Source organism: Populus trichocarpa, chromosome 12 (genome assembly GCF_000002775.5).
Source record: "Populus trichocarpa isolate Nisqually-1 chromosome 12, P.trichocarpa_v4.1, whole genome shotgun sequence".
Taxonomy (NCBI): Eukaryota; Viridiplantae; Streptophyta; class Magnoliopsida; order Malpighiales; family Salicaceae; genus Populus; species Populus trichocarpa.
In genome coordinates this window covers 12,918,361-12,937,893 of record NC_037296.2, presented here as the reverse complement: position 1 = coordinate 12,937,893, position 19,533 = coordinate 12,918,361, and the positions used below count along the sequence as shown (strand labels likewise).

General features: G+C 35.8%; 3 protein-coding genes across 5 annotated transcripts; 1 reads left to right on the top strand and 2 right to left on the bottom strand.

The window, feature by feature from the left end:
* Positions 1-1,224: 1,224 nt before the first annotated feature.
* On the bottom strand, positions 1,225-7,422 carry LOC7484887 (uncharacterized). Of its 3 annotated transcripts, none has more exons than XM_024582793.2 (7): positions 7,098-7,422; positions 6,338-6,806; positions 6,034-6,190; positions 5,053-5,097; positions 3,016-3,181; positions 2,437-2,807; positions 1,225-2,070 (listed from the first exon to the last, which is right to left on the bottom strand). In XM_024582793.2, exons 1-7 carry the CDS (start codon positions 7,317-7,319, stop codon positions 2,034-2,036), a joined length of 1,467 nt encoding a protein of 488 aa, XP_024438561.1. In that variant the 5' UTR covers positions 7,320-7,422; the 3' UTR covers positions 1,225-2,033. The 3 variants fall into 3 exon arrangements, with proteins under 3 accessions (XP_024438561.1, XP_024438562.1, XP_024438560.1); XM_024582794.2 differs by having other exon boundaries at positions 1,225-2,067; XM_024582792.2 differs by having other exon boundaries at positions 1,225-2,054.
* A 3,286-nt stretch (positions 7,423-10,708) lies between these two features.
* LOC7484339 (pentatricopeptide repeat-containing protein At2g34400) lies at positions 10,709-13,371 on the bottom strand. The gene is made up of 2 exons (XM_002318136.3): positions 12,223-13,371; positions 10,709-12,006 (listed from the first exon to the last, which is right to left on the bottom strand). The coding sequence occupies exons 1-2, from the start codon at positions 13,221-13,223 to the stop codon at positions 11,064-11,066; spliced, it is 1,944 nt and encodes a 647-aa protein (XP_002318172.2). The 5' UTR covers positions 13,224-13,371; the 3' UTR covers positions 10,709-11,063.
* Positions 13,372-13,496: 125 nt separating this feature from the next.
* LOC18103831 (protein MEI2-like 4) lies at positions 13,497-18,914 on the top strand. Its single transcript, XM_052446025.1, is given in 12 exon segments — positions 13,497-13,751; positions 13,913-13,958; positions 14,659-14,922; positions 15,220-15,626; positions 15,731-15,889; positions 16,034-16,150; positions 16,243-16,391; positions 16,797-16,881; positions 17,014-17,082; positions 17,226-17,278; positions 17,280-17,403; positions 18,248-18,914. Coding segments are annotated over 12 exon segments (1,755 nt in total). The 5' UTR covers positions 13,497-13,670; the 3' UTR covers positions 18,449-18,914.
* The last annotated feature ends 619 nt before the right edge of the window (positions 18,915-19,533 follow it).

The window sequence follows — 19,533 nt, the reverse complement described above, 5'->3', positions numbered from 1 at the left end:
ATAATGTTGCACGGTGCCACAATTGGTGTAGAAAAATAAAGAAGCATCATCTCACCAATCAGAAGCATTGCCTACGGTAAATAAAGTAGCAATTCAGGCCCACAAGAAAGATACTCCAATTTTTGCTACTGGTATAACAATTTATAGAAAATTCATCCAGGTAGGGTTCTATTATTGAAATACTGTATTACGGCAAATAAAAGGAGATCAGGATAATGAAATGGATTTTTAAAAACTGATTTGGTGTTCCAAACTTGTCATGGAGTCAACGAGCACAAAGTTCAGGTCCAGGAGGTCAACCACTAAAGGGTGGATAGTGGTGGGAACAGATGGACTTGCCGAGCGTGTCCTAGACCCTAGGTCGTCGATCTAATGGCCACTCTTGGTCGAATGATCTCAACACTCTATGCTAGGATTAGAACGCCATCCCATCTTGGCCCGTATAACTCGAAATTCCATTTTCAAAGTTCAAGGTTTCCCACACGGAAGAAGACCGAAAATATAAAGCTTGACGCACTATATGGAAGTCAAGTCTTGGGGGGTCAGGTGCTTAATCTTCATCCTTGAACAAGAAAATTGTTACTGTTTTATTGACGGGTCAACGGGCTCAAGTCCATCGTTGCACCGCATAGAGTTTCGCTGGCAAATGCACAAATATCTTCCCGAGAAAAGAACCATGGCAATGATGAGGAAACATTTATCAAGATTCCAAGATGTAAACATAGGTCACCACTTGAAAATTGACAAGGAGTTCAACATTGAATATAATAAAAGTTGTTTTTTAAAGTATAGTTTTTTAAAAAATACATCAAAATAATATATTATTTTTTTATCTTTTAAAATTCAACACTAGCACATTAAAACAATATAAAAATATATATAAAAAATAAAACTAAAAAAATATTAAACAATCTAAAAAAATAAAAATAAAAAAATTTTTAAAAAAATTTCCAAGAGTAAATCCCCAACACCACCGAATTCAAGATGTTATACCGGGATGCAAACAGTGCAGGATTAGGGTGGGCTAAAATGCTCGAACCAAAGATGAACCAAAACATCCCCTGCCGTGATTTAAAACAGCAAGATCGGAGCAGTGACAACATCGCGAACTTTCAAACCATGCTTCCAAGTTCATAACTATAGACTGCATATTGTCTTTATATCTTCTTGCATTCTTCTTGAATCAGCATGCATCGTATTGACTATTAACATTTATAACAAGCGTTATAGGATATAAGACGATCATTGGATTTATGAAAGGAATGGCATTTAATGCCAATAATTTCAAGTGAACAAAATCAAGTTTGGATAATGCCTCTAGTGTGCATCTCCTTGAATTTATCTCACGAGGCCAGTTTGATACCTCAGACAGACGCGGGACATTACTAGAAAATCGAAAATTGGGCGTGGAGACTGTTGCTACCTCCAGCAGTGAGCGAAAAAGATTTGAGTGAATGGCTTGTTCGTTTCAAATCATGGTGGCCACCTAGAACATGTATCAAGGCCCACAGCTGAAATCTATCCATTTGGCAACTATTGGTTCGTTCCCCTCGAGTTCTCTATCTTTCTCTCACATTTCAATGGCAAACTTGCGTCTCAACCCAAAAATGCTCTAAGATAAGCTGTTCCTCTTGAAAACAAATCATGGAACTTCCGCCCAAAGCAAAATGAGGAGCACAGCCAACATGAACAACAAAAGGAATTGCACAAAATGCATGAAACGCAGCTACAAAGGTTATATGATCTTGTGCAGTCCGATGTGCAGATCAGAAGATATGGAAATCAGAAGCGGGAGGGAATAATGCCATACTGCTTTAAAGACTCGTTTCTGATGAGCTTTTATGGACTGGGATGGCTTGTGGTAATTGTACCTGATATCAAAGACATGGATCACAGGGTCTACCGAACCAGATGTGAGGTACAAACCATCAGGAGACCAAGCTTGATTGATCAGAGCTGACTGAGAGTCACTACTTTCTTGTTTAAACCCAAAGGAATGAATTTCCGTTTGCCTCAATCTAATATCGAACAACCTAAGTTGCTTCCCAAGAGTCCTGAATATGAGATCTTCTATTAGAAGATTCAAGAAGGTTAGAAAAAATATGGAATTACATGGAAAAAAAAAATGAAACTTAGTTCTATGAACATGCCTCCCAGGTGACTGCAATAGTTCTCTATAGCTGCAACATACGTTTATTGCTATTTTTATTAATTTTTTTGCTTCAAAGTCCAAAAAAAACAATATTAATTCAAATATAATGCAGTTTATCTAGAAACCCAATGGAAGAGATGACAGTGTGTGAAACAATGTCACACCTAGTTAATTTAGTAGATTTCTACAAGCATAATAAGCACATTATTATTAATACTAATTGGCAAATGAGCTGACAAGGACTCAGGTCAGAAAGAGAGGAGAGGAAGAATGCTAATTCTTACCCTGTTTGGACCATGAATAGATTGAAGTCACATGGATTTGGCAGAACACTCATGCATCTGCTGTCGAGTTGATGTTTAAAGTCTGCTCTCCCAACTTGCACATCAAACCCAACAATTCTCTTGTCTGCACCAGCAGACAGTACAATCTGCTTTTGCTGCATCCCAGCAACCCCCATGACTGCAGAAGAATGCATATTCCTGTGCAATGCCTTTGGCTTCCATGAGTTCTCTTCATCTTTCTCATTCCAAAGAACAACACCATGATCACTGCCACCAGTGACAAAACAGGTATTTTCCCAAGGCATGAACTCTATGCCGTTAATAATACCCTTAATATGAGGTTTGTCCTCCAAGAAAGTTACCCGTGCTCTCTGCCAACACAAAAGACAAAATTAAGATTATTTATCCAAAACCCTACATTTTACACAGAAGTGCATGCTCATATAGCATGATGGTGTGTGTACAGAGCATGCTAACCCCACTGTTGTCAAATCCATGTTATACATATGTAATTGAGACATCTATTTAAATGGCACTAGCATATTTATTCAGAAAGTATATTTCAACCATGATCCATACCCCTTGTGTTTTATTCAAATTCAGAACTGATATCTGAGCATCCCCACTATCTGCAGTGTAAGCAGAAAATAAGCTATTTCCCAGAGGGTGCCAAGCTATATCTTCTGGCCATCGCCGTTGCACTGGAGACACACTATCAGTGGTGCTAAGCAGAGAGGCACCTGACCTGCAATTTAAAAAGGGGTAAAGTAGATGCTAGATGAGAATCTTCACATTACAGTGCTGAAGATTAAATGATGAAACTGCATGTTTTAAACAGTGAAAATGTTTCATGCTTCAACCAACTCAAATGGAAGCAACTGAGAATTCTCTTTCTTGCATAATCAATAGCACCTACAGTTCTTTCTAATAATGATGGAAAAACCACTGGTTCCTTCCCCTTTACGTAACCCTCCTTACAGTTGGAAAAACAAAAGAAATGGAAAGAGAGAAAAAGGGGTGGCTGGTCTAGAGACAAAAAACCAAGACACTATTGTAACCATCACGAATGAGCTTAGCATCACATTTAGATAAATAACTCCAATTATGTATAAAAATCATGCCACCTTCAGCAAGTTTTTTTTTTATCAAGAATCCTGTTCTCCATACCTCGAGTCTGATTATAGAACCAACGAGTAGGTCTCATAGGAGGCTGCCGTAAGTTACTGATTGCTATGTTTGTCATAGTAGGGGATCTAAAGGCAGGAAGGTACATGAATGTATTTCCTTTGGCTTGTAATATTAATCTTGTCACAACTTGATGCTTGCAATCTATTGCAGTAACAAATTTATTACAGCATCTACTTTGTGTATGTGCCTTGGAAATGTGACATAGTGAGTGCTGAAAAAGAAATGTGCTTGTGGTAGTGGGATATAGAACAAAATCCTCTGGAACGTGACAAGGCAAATGGTGCGAGGGCTGGGACAGTGTCTGAAAGAAGTGAAGTCTTGAAATTGTTTTTAAATCTGTTCTTTGTCAATGCAATAGCAAATAGATGTCAAATGTTTTTTTGCCAGAAAACAGCAATGGATGCTTGTGATTTGAAGGAAGCTGGTTGCTCAAATAAAAAAAATTATCGATCCTCTCACTAGTTGCTGTCAACAGAGGTCTTCTCCAGAAGTATTTATTAATATTATAAACAAAATAAGCAGTTAAATAACATAGGCCTGGAGGATTGTGAATTTGAAGTTGGTGGTAATTTTCATAGACACAAGTGTGGGCATGATACTTTTCTTTCTTTGCAAAAAATGTCATTTGACAAAAATCAAGAGAAGTACACATGAAGCATGCATGAGAGACGACCCTTATCAAAATACTTGCCAAATTGATATTGGGAAACATGATAATAGTTTCCATTAACCAGTGAATAGCACCCAGTATACTGACAGGAGCCCCCCCCCCAAAAAAAAAAGAAGAAGAAGAAGAAGAAGAAGAGAAAATAATACAACTCTGAATAGAGTCCCTGGAAAACACAAAGAAAACAGGCCTGGAAGGGAATCATATTGCTGCATCCATCATCAACTACTCGTGGAACCACAAACAAGCCAAGCAATTTCTCAGTGAAAATGCAACTCTCAGCTTCATATTTGTGGGAAGAGGTCGAACTACAAAGCATTTGTTCTAAGAAATTCTTCAGACATTACAAACTACCCGTTTCTATCAAATTGCTCTTGGATTAAATTAGAATCTATGGAGAGCTTTCCACACCCTAATCAATCCATAACATAAACCTTACACTGAAACAAGTCCAGGATTTAGCAACTACATTCCTGTTAAGATGTAAAATCTTAACTTGTGCACAGAGGATATTCCATACAGTATCATAAATTGAAGGAACTGACTGCCTAATTGAAATATCAATGCGAAAGCATCAACCATTCTTTGCAACTCTAAACCTAGCATAGGCATCATGTTTGTGGTTCACCATATACTGTATCTCTATCAAATGTACAAAAATGCATAACAGCATGGCAAGCATGCTCGTCACATGCTGGATCTATTTGTCAGCTATTCATGAAAGCTAATGTACACAATTGCACACAAACTTTAAGGCTTACCCTCTAGCTTGTAGTTGCCATAGGTTGATCATTCCATCTAAAGCACTGTATGTATTCAAAACATTATACAGAGGTTAGATTTCATAGATTATATGATTGAATAAGAGAAAATTATTACGACATGGCCATTTTACATATTTCCCTAACAAACATTATAAATTGGAAAAACATTAAGCAAGAAAAACATGCAAGATCAAATTGAGATGAACTTCTCCTCATAAATCCACCGATAGTCATGCACCTACTTCCTTCAAACCATAGAACTTATAGCTGGAATAAAAATTCTCCATGTTCGAAGCCACTTGCAAGTGCACTTTATGAGTTATGAACGATGTTGTTTTAAGTGATTGTAATAAAGTAAATGCCATTGTTGTAGCCTTCTTGTTCGGATAAGGAATACTGGTTATGTACATTTCATTTTTTTTGTTACTGCCACTCCACATGGTATTCTTCTCTTCATGACTCAATCTCTCTCGCTAAGAACTTGAGTACCAAATATCCATCTCTTCATGGCCCATGTGCGCTTCAGATGATCTTCTTTCTACCTATTGGCTAAATCAGTCTAACCTTCCAACAAGCACTATTTGATGATGCTTAATGCTTCTACATATTTGTAAGAGCTAATGTGTTATGAAAGTTGTCCAAAGCAAAGAATTTTGATTAAGTGAAATAAGTTGATGATGTTCTTCATATGGAAAACCACAATCTAAAATGTCAAAAAGAAATGGGAAACAGCAACAACTTATCATCTCTAGGTGATAGCACAAATATTTTTTAAACCACCTCCACCATCCTAATGGTGAAAGGCTAAGAAAATCACATGTGGTCAAATTTCATTTCATTTTCTTTAGTTTGATAGGTGATTCATTTATAAGTGAAATTTAGAGACAATAGATTCTCAAGTCAAGGATCATGTCAAAAGAACTTAAATTCATTCGTGACAACTATGACTACAATGTCAAAATTAATCGGGCAAATCACCTGGATACAAAAAGCTGATCATTCACCGGACATACAGCAACACTTCTCAACTTTCTTTTGTGCTGACTAGAGATATGATTACTTGTATGGCAGTGGACTGTGCATGGAGCAGAGCTCCTAGACACCAGCGGAATCAATTCCTTGTGTTCTTTCTGTTCTGAAATTTGATAGGGAAAAAAACAAGTGAACATGTAATGACATACCAAATGAAGCACAATGCAACCCCAAGCATGCAATTATAAACAAAAAACATACACAATAGCAAAATATATATATATAAAAATGTATGTATGTATGTATGTACCAATCTTCCTTTTATTTCCTCGATCCTGAATTTCAACAACTTCAACATCAGAAGAACTTCTGTGACACTTTTCCATCTTCACTTTCACTGCACTATTGGATTTTTCCACTTTCACATTCGCAGCACTATAAGGTTTTTCTACTTTCACATTTACAACACCATTAGAAGGAGCAAGAGAACTCAGATGAGCACTAGAACCACATGAAATCCTCGCACCAGAGCCCACCGATTTTACTGTTTGGGGAACTTTCGGATTCACAGCAGGAATCACAAGTTCAGTTCTAGATTGAGGCTGACTGCTAGAAGAAGCTTCATTCAAACGAACCGGACTTGGCGACTTCCTCTCCATCTTCACTTTCTTGATACCGTTCTCCACAGAAGGTTTATTCGCCACTGATGCATTGCTTCTTCCACTTAACCGAGCCAATTTCGTCTGAGAATCCTCTAACCTCTTCTCCGCTTCAACAAGCTGCACACCTTTCCAAGCAAATAATCAAGCACCGATTTAATTTTGTTAATTAAACCACTAATTTCAGCATTTTTCTTTCTATTTCAATCAATCTATCAAACAATCAAAAACCTACTTAATATTCGAGAATTGATTTATTCTGTTAACTTCCAATCGATAATTAGAAAAATCAGATAAAAACCCAAAATTTAATTATAACAATAAAAAAAAGACCAAAAATAAACAATATTTTATTGAAAAAAATACGAAATGAAGAGATTTGAAAATTAAAGAAGAAGAAGAAGAAGGAACCTGAGTTTTATAATAAGAAAGGCGTTGCTTAAGATGTTGGACTTCATGAGAGCGGTGTTCGATTAAAGCAATGAAAGCGACCTTTTGCTCTTCTATGCTATCTTCTTCTTCTTCTCTGCCGTTGTTCTCGTTCGATTTTTGATTTAGCGACGCTTCATTATCGTCGTCGTTGTTTCGCTGCTCTAGTTTTGGCCTTTTCAGGATCGGAGAAGGCGTGCTCATTTTTTCTTTGTGTCTCTCTGTGTGTTTGTACAGTGCGGTTTTGGGTTTGCTTTGTTTTGTCGACGAGCGCGAGAGGGAGGGAGGGAGGGACGGTATTAATATTTATATTTATGGGGACGAGGAAGGTGAAAATCTGGATTGCTTATTGGCGATTTATAGAAAGATTAAATGATAATATTGCATATTCAATGTTTTTTTTATTGAAAAATAGTAAAATTTGTGGAAATGTGATCATCCAAAGCTAGATTAAAAGCGGTAGCATAATGCTTTTTAAAATATTTTTTATCTGAAAATATATTAAAATAATATTTTTATTTTAAAAAAATATTAATAATATAAACATATTAAAAATAATTTAAAAATATTAATTTTTTTAAAAAATATTTTTAAAATACAAAAACAATTGATTGACTTTTATTATAATTACCCGCAATTTTTTTTTCTGAGAGATTTTACAATAATTGTAATTACATTAATTGATTTAAAAAGTTAAATCAATTTATTATCCTCAGGAAAGACGAGATGTATAATAATGTTATCATGATTGAAATAATAAAAATAAAATAATTAGATTTTTTAGAAAGAAAATAGAAATCTCATTGTACTCAATAAAATACAAACGGATCACTATTTTTATATTACATTTATAAATATCACAAATTGTTGTTTAGAAATACTATTGTAAGATAATTGAAAGAAAAAAACTAAGGTTGCAATAAAAAACTAATAGTATTAAAAGATATAAAATAAGTATGGTATATACTTCAAATATTTGTTTGAAAAGGTAATTTTTTTCTTTAGAAAAAAACAACCTAAAAGCACCTAAAACTTTTAAATTTTCTTGAGCAAGCATTGAGTAAATAGTTTCTTCCACCAGATTCTGCATATATATATATATAAACTCCTAAATGTAAATTAAAAAATTTATACACACATCTAATTAAACAACTCAAACTCAACAACCACTGTGTAAAGTAATAGAAAAAAAATTCATCAACAATAAATAAAAATGAAATTGAGAAAACCAGGTGCAAAATGAAGATCAAGATATCTCATATCACAACACGGGTAATTTACCTGGTATTGTTTAATAAATTATTCTATCAAAATAAATTTGTAATATAAAAACATATAAAATCTGTAATAGAAACTGACATACACATAAAATTTAGTGAACAATAATTAAAAAAAAAACAATGCAAGGTTGTACATATGAAAAATCTTATAAAAAAATCAATATTGAAAAAAAATTAATCTATATAAAATTAAGAAAAAACCACAGATGAATCATACCTACCTACACATAAACCAAAAATTTATTTGAAAAAATATACACAAATAATGCATTATTTTTTTAAAAAAAACTTAAAAATTATATATATAAACCATGTCAGGTGCTTGCAGACCTGGTAAGCCAAGCACTTAAATCTGGCAAGCATGTCAGACCCACGTTGGTTGGGTCTGGCAACTAAGTGTGTTTAAGATTATGGTATAGATTGTTTTTTAAAGTGTTTTTACTTTAAAATACATCAAAATAATATTTTTTATTTTTAATATCAGCATGTCAAAACGATTCAAAAATATAAAATAATATTTTTAAACAAAAAAATTAACTTTTTTTAAAACATGATGCATCTGCGCAAATAAATAACACATGAACATGTTTATGTGACTATGATGATAAGGCTTTGTCCTTATACACGTAACACGCAAAACCAGATTCTCCCTCGAGAGCTCTGCTTCAATGCACAAACATCTTCAATATTTTTTAAAAACAATTATTTTATGCATTAATGAGTGTGTTTGCAAGCTAATCTTACCTAATAGTTGAAATTTAAAAAAAAATCAATAAAATAACTCATCAATTCAAAATCAACTTTTTATTCATTTTAATTTTAATAATGAATTATGAGGCTTGATTTTACATTAAGCTTCCTGGGGTGCAAGCTCTATGTCCATGCAATATGGAAGAGCAATAAAATCCTTCCATCATACGAAAATAATAATAGTAACGCGGGTCTAGAATTTTTGAACAAATTTTTCTATCAAAATAAATTTGCAATAGAAAAACATATAAAGTTTAAATAAAAACCGACACACATATAAAACTGATGAGGTTATAAAAATCACAGGGAATGTTCTAGGATGAATTATTCCTAGAAATTCCACTACATTATTTATAGTGAATTCAATGACCTCCACTTTAAGACTACACAGGCTTTTTCTTGGGCAAATCTTTTTCTAGGGGAATATCAACTCTTCTGAAATAAATGTCTACACAAAGTCCCCTGGGGGTGCTGATGGGGGACTCTCCAAAGATAAAGTCAGTACCAGACTACCAGGAATATTTGTCTAAAGAACGACATTAATGGAGATATTAAAGAGCTTTTATGAATGTATAGAACAAGTTGAAGAAGAAGATCTAAAGGTGAGGAGAAGAGAACTCAGTCCATTTCCTCCTCTCTTTACCTTTTTTTATATCACCTGATTTTTCTGCCTCATGCAACGTAAAAGGGGTAGAAAAGTAATATTTGTATAATTAAAATAATATTATCTTACTACATGTACTATCACATCTAATTAATGTAAGCATGGATGACTTGTTCGTATTTAATGGGATTATGATGGTTATCATAATTATTAATCCAGGCTCAGGGTATGGGAGACTCAGGGTAGAGTGACCCTTCAGTTACGCACTCAATCTGAAGAATATTGGACTCAATTCATAGCTGAGCCCAGAAAAAAATGAGGTGCGGACGTATCCAAACCCAACATGGAGTTGGGCATGGACACGTCCGGGCCTAACATTGAGCTGGGCACAGTCACCCAACTTAGAGTTGGATGCCAAGCAAGACATAATCCTATCTTGGGTTATGACTTTCACGTGTTGTCTCTTAAATGAGATTGATTTAATTTGAGAAATCATGACCATCACAACTCAATTCTTAAGATTGTCAACAAAATATCATGTTATTGAACCCGATGAAAATGCTAGCTTTGGAATGAGTCTAATTAAGGGCTCATCTCTATTGTATTATAATTAAAAAAAATTAAAAGATTGATAAGTTAATTTCCAACTTATTTATTATGATATAGTCAAATACATTTTTTATTACCAGACTTGAAAACAATTCCCTTCATGAAAACAACTTTCCAAAACAGAAACAACAAACGAGGCCTAAAAGCATTTTTACACTGCATTTACATCAGATATTGAAATTACAAGGTCCTACCAGGGAAAGACAAATAGATATGGAGTCGCGTTATGAGGCAATTTCTGCACAAGTTCTAATTGTAAATTGGGTTTTGTTGGATTCAAAGTGAAAGTCTGTTTAGAAACTAAACAACATTATGGCTTAGAGGACTATTGAAAATGATTTATGGCATCGTTTAAAAACTTAAGGTGTAATGTGCATTTTATTTCAATCCACCAATATCCCCCCTGCATTCCCTCCTTATGTTCTGAAAAAATAGTAGTTTTATCATTCTTTCCGGAATGAACTTGCATTATTTTACAGCAAATGCTTGTAAGAATCCAACAACCATTTTCATTCTACAGAAACATACTCAAGCGAGGGTAAACTGTACATTTCTATCAACGAGATAGAGCTCCTTGCTCACGCTATTAAGATCACAACTTACCATTCAACATTTTGGCTGGAGTCATCAACCAGAAGATATAATCCCTCTGAATGCACTGTTCAATGCATGATAGAGGCAAGCAAGTTTTCAACTTTTCCACCTTTATATGCAACCAATATTTGGAATGTAACCTTCTCTCTTCATCTCCTCATTCAGCAGTTGGTATATGTTCACCGAATGATGATGTAAGCTGTCACCAGCATGAAATTCATGAACATGAGCTCCAATGTCAATCCAGCTACAGCCAGGGGTTTTAGAGACACCACACTGCCTCATCAACACCCTCATCTTTGCAGAATCATCCCACCTTCTCATATTTGCATATATCTTAGATGAGATAACATAGTTTCCTGAATTTGATAGCTCCATCTCTAGAAACAATTGAATGACCCTTTCACCAACATCTGCATTTCTACGCCTCTGACAGGCACCAAGCAATGACCCCAACACAATTTCATCTGGTTTTCCAGGCATCTTCTTGATTAAGTCCCAAGCTTCGTACAGAAGTCCTGCACGCGCACAAAGATCAACCATGCAAGAATAATGCTCGACTTTTGGGACCAATCCAAATGACAAATTCATTGATTCAAACAATTGGCGGCCCTCATCAACTAACCCGGCATGCACACATGCAGAGAGTACTCCTATAAAAGTGATGTCATTAGGCTGAACAGTGCCATTATCCTTTGACATGCGCCTGAATAATGACAAAGCTTCCTGGGCCTGCCCATGGAAAGCAAGAGCTGAAATCATGGCATTCCATGAAACCTCATTTTTATGGGGCATGCTCTCAAAAACCCTGACTGCATCATCCAAGCTCCCACATTTTGCATACATATCAATTAATGCACTCGCAACATAGACATCGTGCTGTAAACCTTTTTCTGATGCATGTGTCTCAACCCATTTCCCCAAATCAAGGGCCCCTATTGTGGAACATGCAGACAATACCTCAATCATTGTGACTCTATCTGGATGAGGACCTGCCTCTCTCATTCCATTGAATAGGACAATTGCTTCGTTGGAAGCTCCATTCTGTGCATACCTATGAAGCGATAGTTGAACAAAAAGAAGCGATAGTTGAACAAAAAAAAATCATATTAACTTGAAACGCATTTACAAAATTCATGTATCTGTGTGGTTTTTATTTCATAGCTGATTAATTATGAAGAATTCAAATTTCAAGTTAGTTCAAAGGAGCAGAAATAGACACAATTCCACTAAATATGACAACTACAAAATATAAAACCGATCTAATTACCCTGTGATAATGGCATTCCAGGTGACAACATCCTTGTTTGGCATCGAATCAAAGACTCTCCTCGCAGATATCAAATCCCCACACTTACCATACATGTCAATCAAAGCAGACCCCATATACGAATTTACCTCCATCTTCTTCTCCAAAACAAACCCCTCCACCCATCTCCCCAAACCCAAATCCCCCAAATCCCCACACGCCCCAAGAACACTCACCAACGTCATCTCATCTGGCTCAAACCCCTCCTCCCTCATTTCCATAAACAACCCAATTGCCTCTTTAGTAAAACCCATCTTAGAATACCCTGAAATCATCGAATTCCACGACACCAAGTCTCTGTCACCCATTTCATCAAACACCTTCCGTGCAAAACCCATTTCACCACACCTTGCGTACATCGTAATCAAAGAATGATTCACATACTCATCACCATCCAAACCAGCCTTAAACACCAGACAATGACCAATCTTTCCATGAACCAAACCCCGAACATTCCCACAAGCTATAAACAAAAAAGGGTATGTAAAATTATTTGCTTTTAGGCCTAAAGACTTCAGCTTGTAATACAATTCAACACAAAAATCATACTTTTTCCATGTGGTAGCTAACCCACGAAGCATGACATTGAAGGCATAAATATTGGGTTTGGTGAGTTGATTAAAAACAAGGGATGCATAGGCCAAGTCTTTGAGGTCAATGATTTTGGAAAGAAGGAAATTGGGTTTTGGTATTGAGTTTATAAGCATTTGTGCGTGGATTTGTTTTAATAGGTTTTTGGATTTGCATTGTTTTATCAGAGACAAAAGCTTTTCAGTTAAGGTTTGATGATGTTCTTTTTGGGTTTGGAAGTTGAGGTTTGAAAGAGGGAGATGGTAGGGGGGTAGAAAAGAGGTAGGTCTTGTCTTGAGCATTGTTTTATGGAACTCGACTTTGCTTACACTTCCAAAACATATAACTAAGGCAGCGTTTGCTACTGTCTCCGGACACAACAGGCATAGCATAGATAGTTACCATCATTGTTTTAAAACCTCAACCAGAGTTTGTCCAGGACAAGGCCCGAGTTCAAGCAAAAAAATCGAGCTCATGTAGGTTTTGTCCAGAGATTGACCCAAAAAACAAATTTGGGTTTGCTAATTTAACAAGAAAGCACCAACCTTTTTGTGTCATTGAACAAGAAATTGCTTTATGGGTTCATGTTTCTTTAATTTTGATAACTGTTTCCCCACTTTTTAGAGTTTCAAATCACGCGGGTTTGCACTGTTTTTGTTTTCTCTCATTAACAATTTAAAGGACATCAAAGTCTCCCAGTTGCTTGTTATGTTTCAAGAAATTGACTTTTTTGAGTTTTGTATAATAGAAAGGCAAGCAATGAGCAGTGGGCAGAGCGAACAATTTCGATAGTAAAGAGAGGTTTTTGTTTAGAGTTTTTGGGTGTCTTAAGCTGCACCATGCCGTTTGAAGTTATGGATCATAGGGGTAGTACTACGGCATCTTCTCACTATTTCGAGGACATTCATTTGCCTGCTGAGGTAAGTTCAAAGATTTATGCGGTGACTTTTTTTTAAGTAATATAGATTGCTTTATATCTATGTGTGCTCTTAGGTTATCTTTATGTGCTGGAAAGAAGCAGTACTGTGATTTAATTTTTGTTTGTTATTTAAGTAATTTGCTTGCGACTTTTATTGGACAGAGACAAATTGGGTTTTGGAATCCGAATACAATGCCTGATCACCAAGGTTGGTGCCATTTAATTATTTACCCTTTGAACTATTTAAATCTGCTAATTAGTGTTGCTTAAAAGCCTTCTCTGATGGAATTGGCTATTTGTAGTGGAATGCGCTGACATAGCTTAGCTTGGACCTTTTTGGTGTGAAAGTCAATTCATTACAGAATTTGAGTTCTCCAAATGGAGTGAATGTGAGCACATTGATATAGTGAATGATTTATGACATTTTAAACTGATTTATTCAAGCATCATCAGTAGTTTTGTGCAAGTGTTTCTGGTCTATCTATGGCTGTTTACAGTCCATGTTTGTTGTCTGACAATCGTGATATCTATATTAGAATCTTAGTCCACTGAAGTTCAGATCCTTTTGTCAATCTTTTTTCCCTGTTCCTGTTTCAGTGTTCTGAAACCACGTGTGCAAGTTTTTATAAAGGATGCAATAAGTGTAGTGTCCCTGTTTTAGTATCTAATAATTCTTAATCAATATCTTAGTGCCATATATTTTAAAATCTGTCAAATGAATCTCTGGTTGTGTTCTGGATCAACATACGAAGTCTCTAGGAAGTATATTATTTCTTACTGGATTTGCCTAGAGGATCTCCCAGTTTTAAATGTTGTATAATTTTGTCCATCAGTTGGAATGGATGGAAAGATACTTATTCCTAGCAGCAACTGTGTTTGTTCTTCACCTCTGTAAAAACTTTCATCAGGCGGGCCACTACCAATGCATTATGCAGAGTTATCACAGTCAATCCTAGACAGAGATAAAAAAGAGAAGTCACTCATTAGTGAACAAGGAGCTAATATGTGCGAGCATGCATGGAGTTCTATGGATCATCATCCAAAATCCTGGTCAAGTTTGTCATTGCAACCTGCATCTTATAGCAAGGGGAGAAGTAGGGCTGATATCAGTGCGGCCCAGTGGGAAAACAGTCTCTTCTCAAGCTCATTTTCTGAAATATTCAGCAGAAAGTGTAAGCTTCCTTTTCATCACGTAGTCAACTGTATTTTATCCTGTGTTCTCTTATGCTTTTCGTTATCGTATTATGTGTTATTACAGAGAGCATCAATTGATTGTACATGTAAATTGCTAACTCAATTTTGTCTTGATAAATCTTTGAACGTGTCTAGTTTTCTTTTCTTTTCTTTTTTCTTTTCCAGCAATGCATTTTGTAGGTTGATTCTTTTCTTCCTGCTGCTGGCCCTATCTAAAAAATTTAATGTTACCAATTGCCCTATGTTCGAAAAAATTTAGTGTGCATATTTTGCAGTGAGGTTTTCAGGAAATGACATTCATTCTCATCAACCTGCTAAAACCATTACTTCCTCCAACGGGGAAGAAGAGCCCTTTGAATCTCTTGAAGAACTTGAGGCGAAAACTATTGGAAATCTCCTCCCTCCTGAAGATAACATGTTTTCTGGAGTGACTACTGAGTTGGGGCATGATGCTCAGAACAATAACTTGGATGATCTAGAAGATTTTGACCTGTTCAGCAGTGGCGGAGGCATGGAATTAGAAGGGGAAGGGGGCCAAGGAAATTCAGGTCTCCTTGGGGGAGTTCCCAATGGTCAAGGGGACTCTAATGGTTCAACTGTTGTTGGACATCCCTCTAGAACGCTTTTTGTCAGAAACATCAATAGCAATGTTGAAGATTCTGAATTGAAGGCTATTTTTGAGGTGCATATCATTCTACATCATGCAGTGCTTTATTTGACTTTTGTGTTGGCAAGTCCATCCAGTTTGTCCTGCAAGTTATCAACATTTTTTTTTTGTTCTGTCAGCAATTTGGAGATATCCGAACTCTTTATACAGCGTGCAAGCACCGTGGCTTTGTAATGGTTTCTTATTATGATATAAGAGCAGCTCGAAATGCAATGAATGCGCTTCAAAATAAACCATTGAGGTGTAGGAAACTTGACATTCACTATTCAATTCCAAAAGTGAGTCATTGTTATTCTATTTATATTTTGAATTTATGGACATTATTATTTTTGTTTTTCTGATTTGTGTGTATATGTTTGAATGCACCCTGTTCATTTGACCTTTTTTTCTCTGTTTTTTCTTCTTACTTTCTATTCTATCAGGACAATCCATCAGAGAAAGATATGAACCAGGGCACTATAGTGGTCTTCAACCTTGATTCCTCTATTTCAATTGATGAGCTTCACCAAATATTTGGTGTTTATGGGGAAATTAAAGAGGTAATTGGTTTACGGGGTATTGTTTTGGTTTTTACATTTATAAAGGATGAAGAATTTCCCAATAAATACCTTTATTTGTCTGTGGTTTGCAGATCCGTGAATCCCCACAAAGGCATAATGATAAATTCATAGAGTATTATGACATTAGGGATGCAGATGCCGCCCTTTCTGCACTAAATAGGAGTGACATTGCTGGCAAGCAGATCAAGGTTGAATCAAGTCTCCCAGGGGGCACTAGAAGGTATTTCACTTCTCATGAAATTTTTTCTGTGGCATGGTTCCCTGTCATGATTGACAGTAACTTTGAACGGGGCTTTGTGAACCTAATATTTATCATGTGACCTTAAAAGAAGGAGGAATCCACATTGCTTGCTACCTTATGTTCTTTTTTACTATTTGCTTGTATCTTTGTTTTTAACTCGGATTGGTGATTCAGTTTCTTTAATATGCTGCTAGCAGATTACCAACCTATCTTCTGACTCTTAATCTCAATCAATGTTGCTGATAATTTATTAAAATTTTTGTTTGCAGCTTGATGCAACAGTCTGAGCATAAGCAAACTGAACCACATCCGTTGGGTGCATTTTCTGTGTACATTGCACTTAATTTTTTTCCATCTTCTGATTTTATTTGGTGTTTCTTGTAGATATACTTCAAAGATGCTTCTGGCTGCAATTGATGATCAATGCCGAGGAACCTATGATTTTATTTACTTACCAATTGACTTCAAGGCAAGTGATTTTTCTGTTGGATCGACCTCTACTATTTTACACTAGGGTGCACGGTACATACACATGTATGTAACATCATTTATTGTTTTTAGCTTTTAAGCTCTAATTCCGATTTACAACATGATTTGACAGAACAAATGCAATGTGGGCTATGCATTCATCAACATGATTGATCCTCAACAGATCATTCCATTCCATAAGGTATGTTATTGGCTTGAGTGGGATGATAGTAATTTATGTTTTTCATTGGTATGAAATGAATTCCCCTTCACATATATGAAATGAATTCCCCTTCACATATATGAAATGATGAAACTAATTGAGGCTGAACATGTCTTTTACAGGCGTTCAATGGCAAAAAGTGGGAGAAGTTCAATAGTGAAAAAGTAGCATCTCTTGTATGCTCGGATTCAGGGAAAAGCTGCTCTTATTGCGCATTTCCAGAATTCAAGCTTGATGAATGAGGATAAACGTTGTCGTCCTATACTCTTTCATACTGATGGTCCGAACGCTGGTGATCCGGTATGATATTTTGCCATTCAGTTGGCTTGTTAAAATGTCTAATTATTGTAGAGATTTTTTGTATGCTATTATGCTGCCTCTGGTTCAAGCATCTTTATAAATGGAGATATCTTTACATTTAAGATTTAGTAAGGGCTAATAACTAAATGCTCACATTCTTGTTACCTCTTTTCTACCAATTGCATCTGATAGTAACCAATGTAGAGCTATTCTTTTTTCCCAAAAAACAAGCAAGAAAAATAGTTTTTTTTTTTTTTAAGTTTAACGTGGGTGTCCGGGCCAGCTTGCGCGCACCTCGACTAATCCCACGGGCCCTGAAGTTAACGACCATGTAAGCCTCCAGTGGCCATCATATGAGTAACCACAGGGCTCGAACCTGAGACCACAGAGGGAGCAAACCTCTTGGTCCCAAACTCTTACCACTGGACCACCATCTAGATGGTTACAAGAAAAATAGTTGATCAACTGAAAGTATGTCTTGGATCAATAGCTGCCAGCCGTGTCTCCTGATCCAGTTGTCTGGAAGCTTCTTTTGATGATTAATTCCACATCATAATGAGAATAAAAAATAGTAAAGAATATCAGAATATAAGCAAAGTTGAAGTTGTTGCAAACTCTGGTTTTTTGGTGATTAGGATTTTTCTTTTTTAGTTTTTCTCTCTGGATTATGAGTTTTAAGTAGTAGTTGTGGCTAGTCATATTATTACACTGAAATTTGTGAAAGAGGATTGTTTTTTCAGGACTATTTTCGGTGTTACTCGGTATTTTGCCTTCTCAATAACTTGATTGTTTCACTTATTTTGATGGATGCTAAAACCATTCTATTTTATTTTTATCTTTGCAGGAACCATTCCCTATGGGTACTCATATTCGATCCAGGTTGGGTAAACCTCAATCCACTGGCAACGAGGAGAACCACCATAGTGGGAGCCCGTCCACTTTGGCAAATGAAGAGGACTCTCCGAATGGAATACACTCTCCCGCGGGTTCTGATTATGTGGTTTTCTTTGGCCAAGACACTAACTCAAACCCTGTACGGGTGTAAATCGTCATTATCCACCCTCAGCTCTGTAGATTAGGGGTGACCTGACTAGTGACAACTCCCTTTTTGGCTATATAGACTCATTTGACCAAGTTCTGAATGCCAGAGTGCATCTTCAGCATCAGGTGGGTTCAGAATTTTCTTTGTTCCCGCAAAAATTTTCCCATCTAGCCTAATTATGATTATAGAGAATGTGGCTTAACTAGGCTTCAAATTTTGGATAATCGAATCATGTACAGAAGCTCCCTGGTTGTGCACCAGAGGAGGTATCTCTGTTTTTGTTCATTTTTGGACCTCTGTAATTTCATTTTCCCCCATATATTTCGGGGTTCCCTGGTGGTTCTGTTACTGTTCTAGGCCAAATGTGGTTGCTAAAGGAGAGCCATCGCCCATTAATGTATCCCGATTGTAGAAATTTTTTATGTGCTCAGAGTGCTGTTAATGATAATATTATTTATTTGGCGTTCAATCAGCTGTTCTTTATTTTTCGTGAGTGTTGCTGGGGAACTTAAATATCCTCTAGAAGCAGTATGTATGCTTGTTGATTCCAGGTTGATCAATCATAACCTGACAACAAATTTAGAGTCTTGGAACAAGAAATTGTGGTAATTACCTTCTTTTGGTCTATAATTTCAAGCAGCATGGTGCAGTGAAATTCAAATCGATTTAAATATATATATATATATATATATATAAATAATTTAAAATAAAAAACAAGAAAATTTAAATCCTACAAAATACAATTTCAACTACGTTTCCAAACCTTATAATTTAACGTAACAGCCGTGACACTGGGGATTGCTTCTATGGCAATTTAAATCCCTTCAGCAATTTAACGCTAGACAAAGCAATTTAAAATTGAGAAACTGGAAAGTGAAGAAAAACATAAATCCCATAAGAGTATTGCTTCTATGGCAAATGTTGAAAAAAAACACAATATAAGTTTGGAGGTTGTCCTAAATAAAACATAATGAGCTGTAGATGGTGTTTTTCCTAACCTATACAATTCAATCCTAATATCTTACAGGAATGAAACTTCTTCTTCTCTCTCATGCCACCCTAAAATTTCCGTCATTAATTTTAAGAGA

Excerpts from the sequence above, each read along its gene's own strand:
- LOC7484887 (XM_024582792.2), bottom strand. The coding sequence starts at position 7,319 with ATGAGCACGCCTTCTCCGATCCTGAAAAGGCCAAAACTAGAGCAGCGA. Across the intron at positions 5,098-6,033 it reads GATCAGCTTTTTGTATCCAG|TGCTTTAGATGGAATGATCA; the intron begins GTGATTTGCCCG and ends GAATACATACAG. Across the intron at positions 2,808-3,015 it reads ATTTGAATAAAACACAAGGG|AGAGCACGGGTAACTTTCTT; the intron begins GTATGGATCATG and ends TTGTGTTGGCAG.
- LOC7484339 (XM_002318136.3), bottom strand. The coding sequence starts at position 13,223 with ATGCTATGCCTGTTGTGTCCGGAGACAGTAGCAAACGCTGCCTTAGTT. Across the intron at positions 12,007-12,222 it reads TGGAATGCCATTATCACAGG|GTATGCACAGAATGGAGCTT; the intron begins GTAATTAGATCG and ends ATCGCTTCATAG.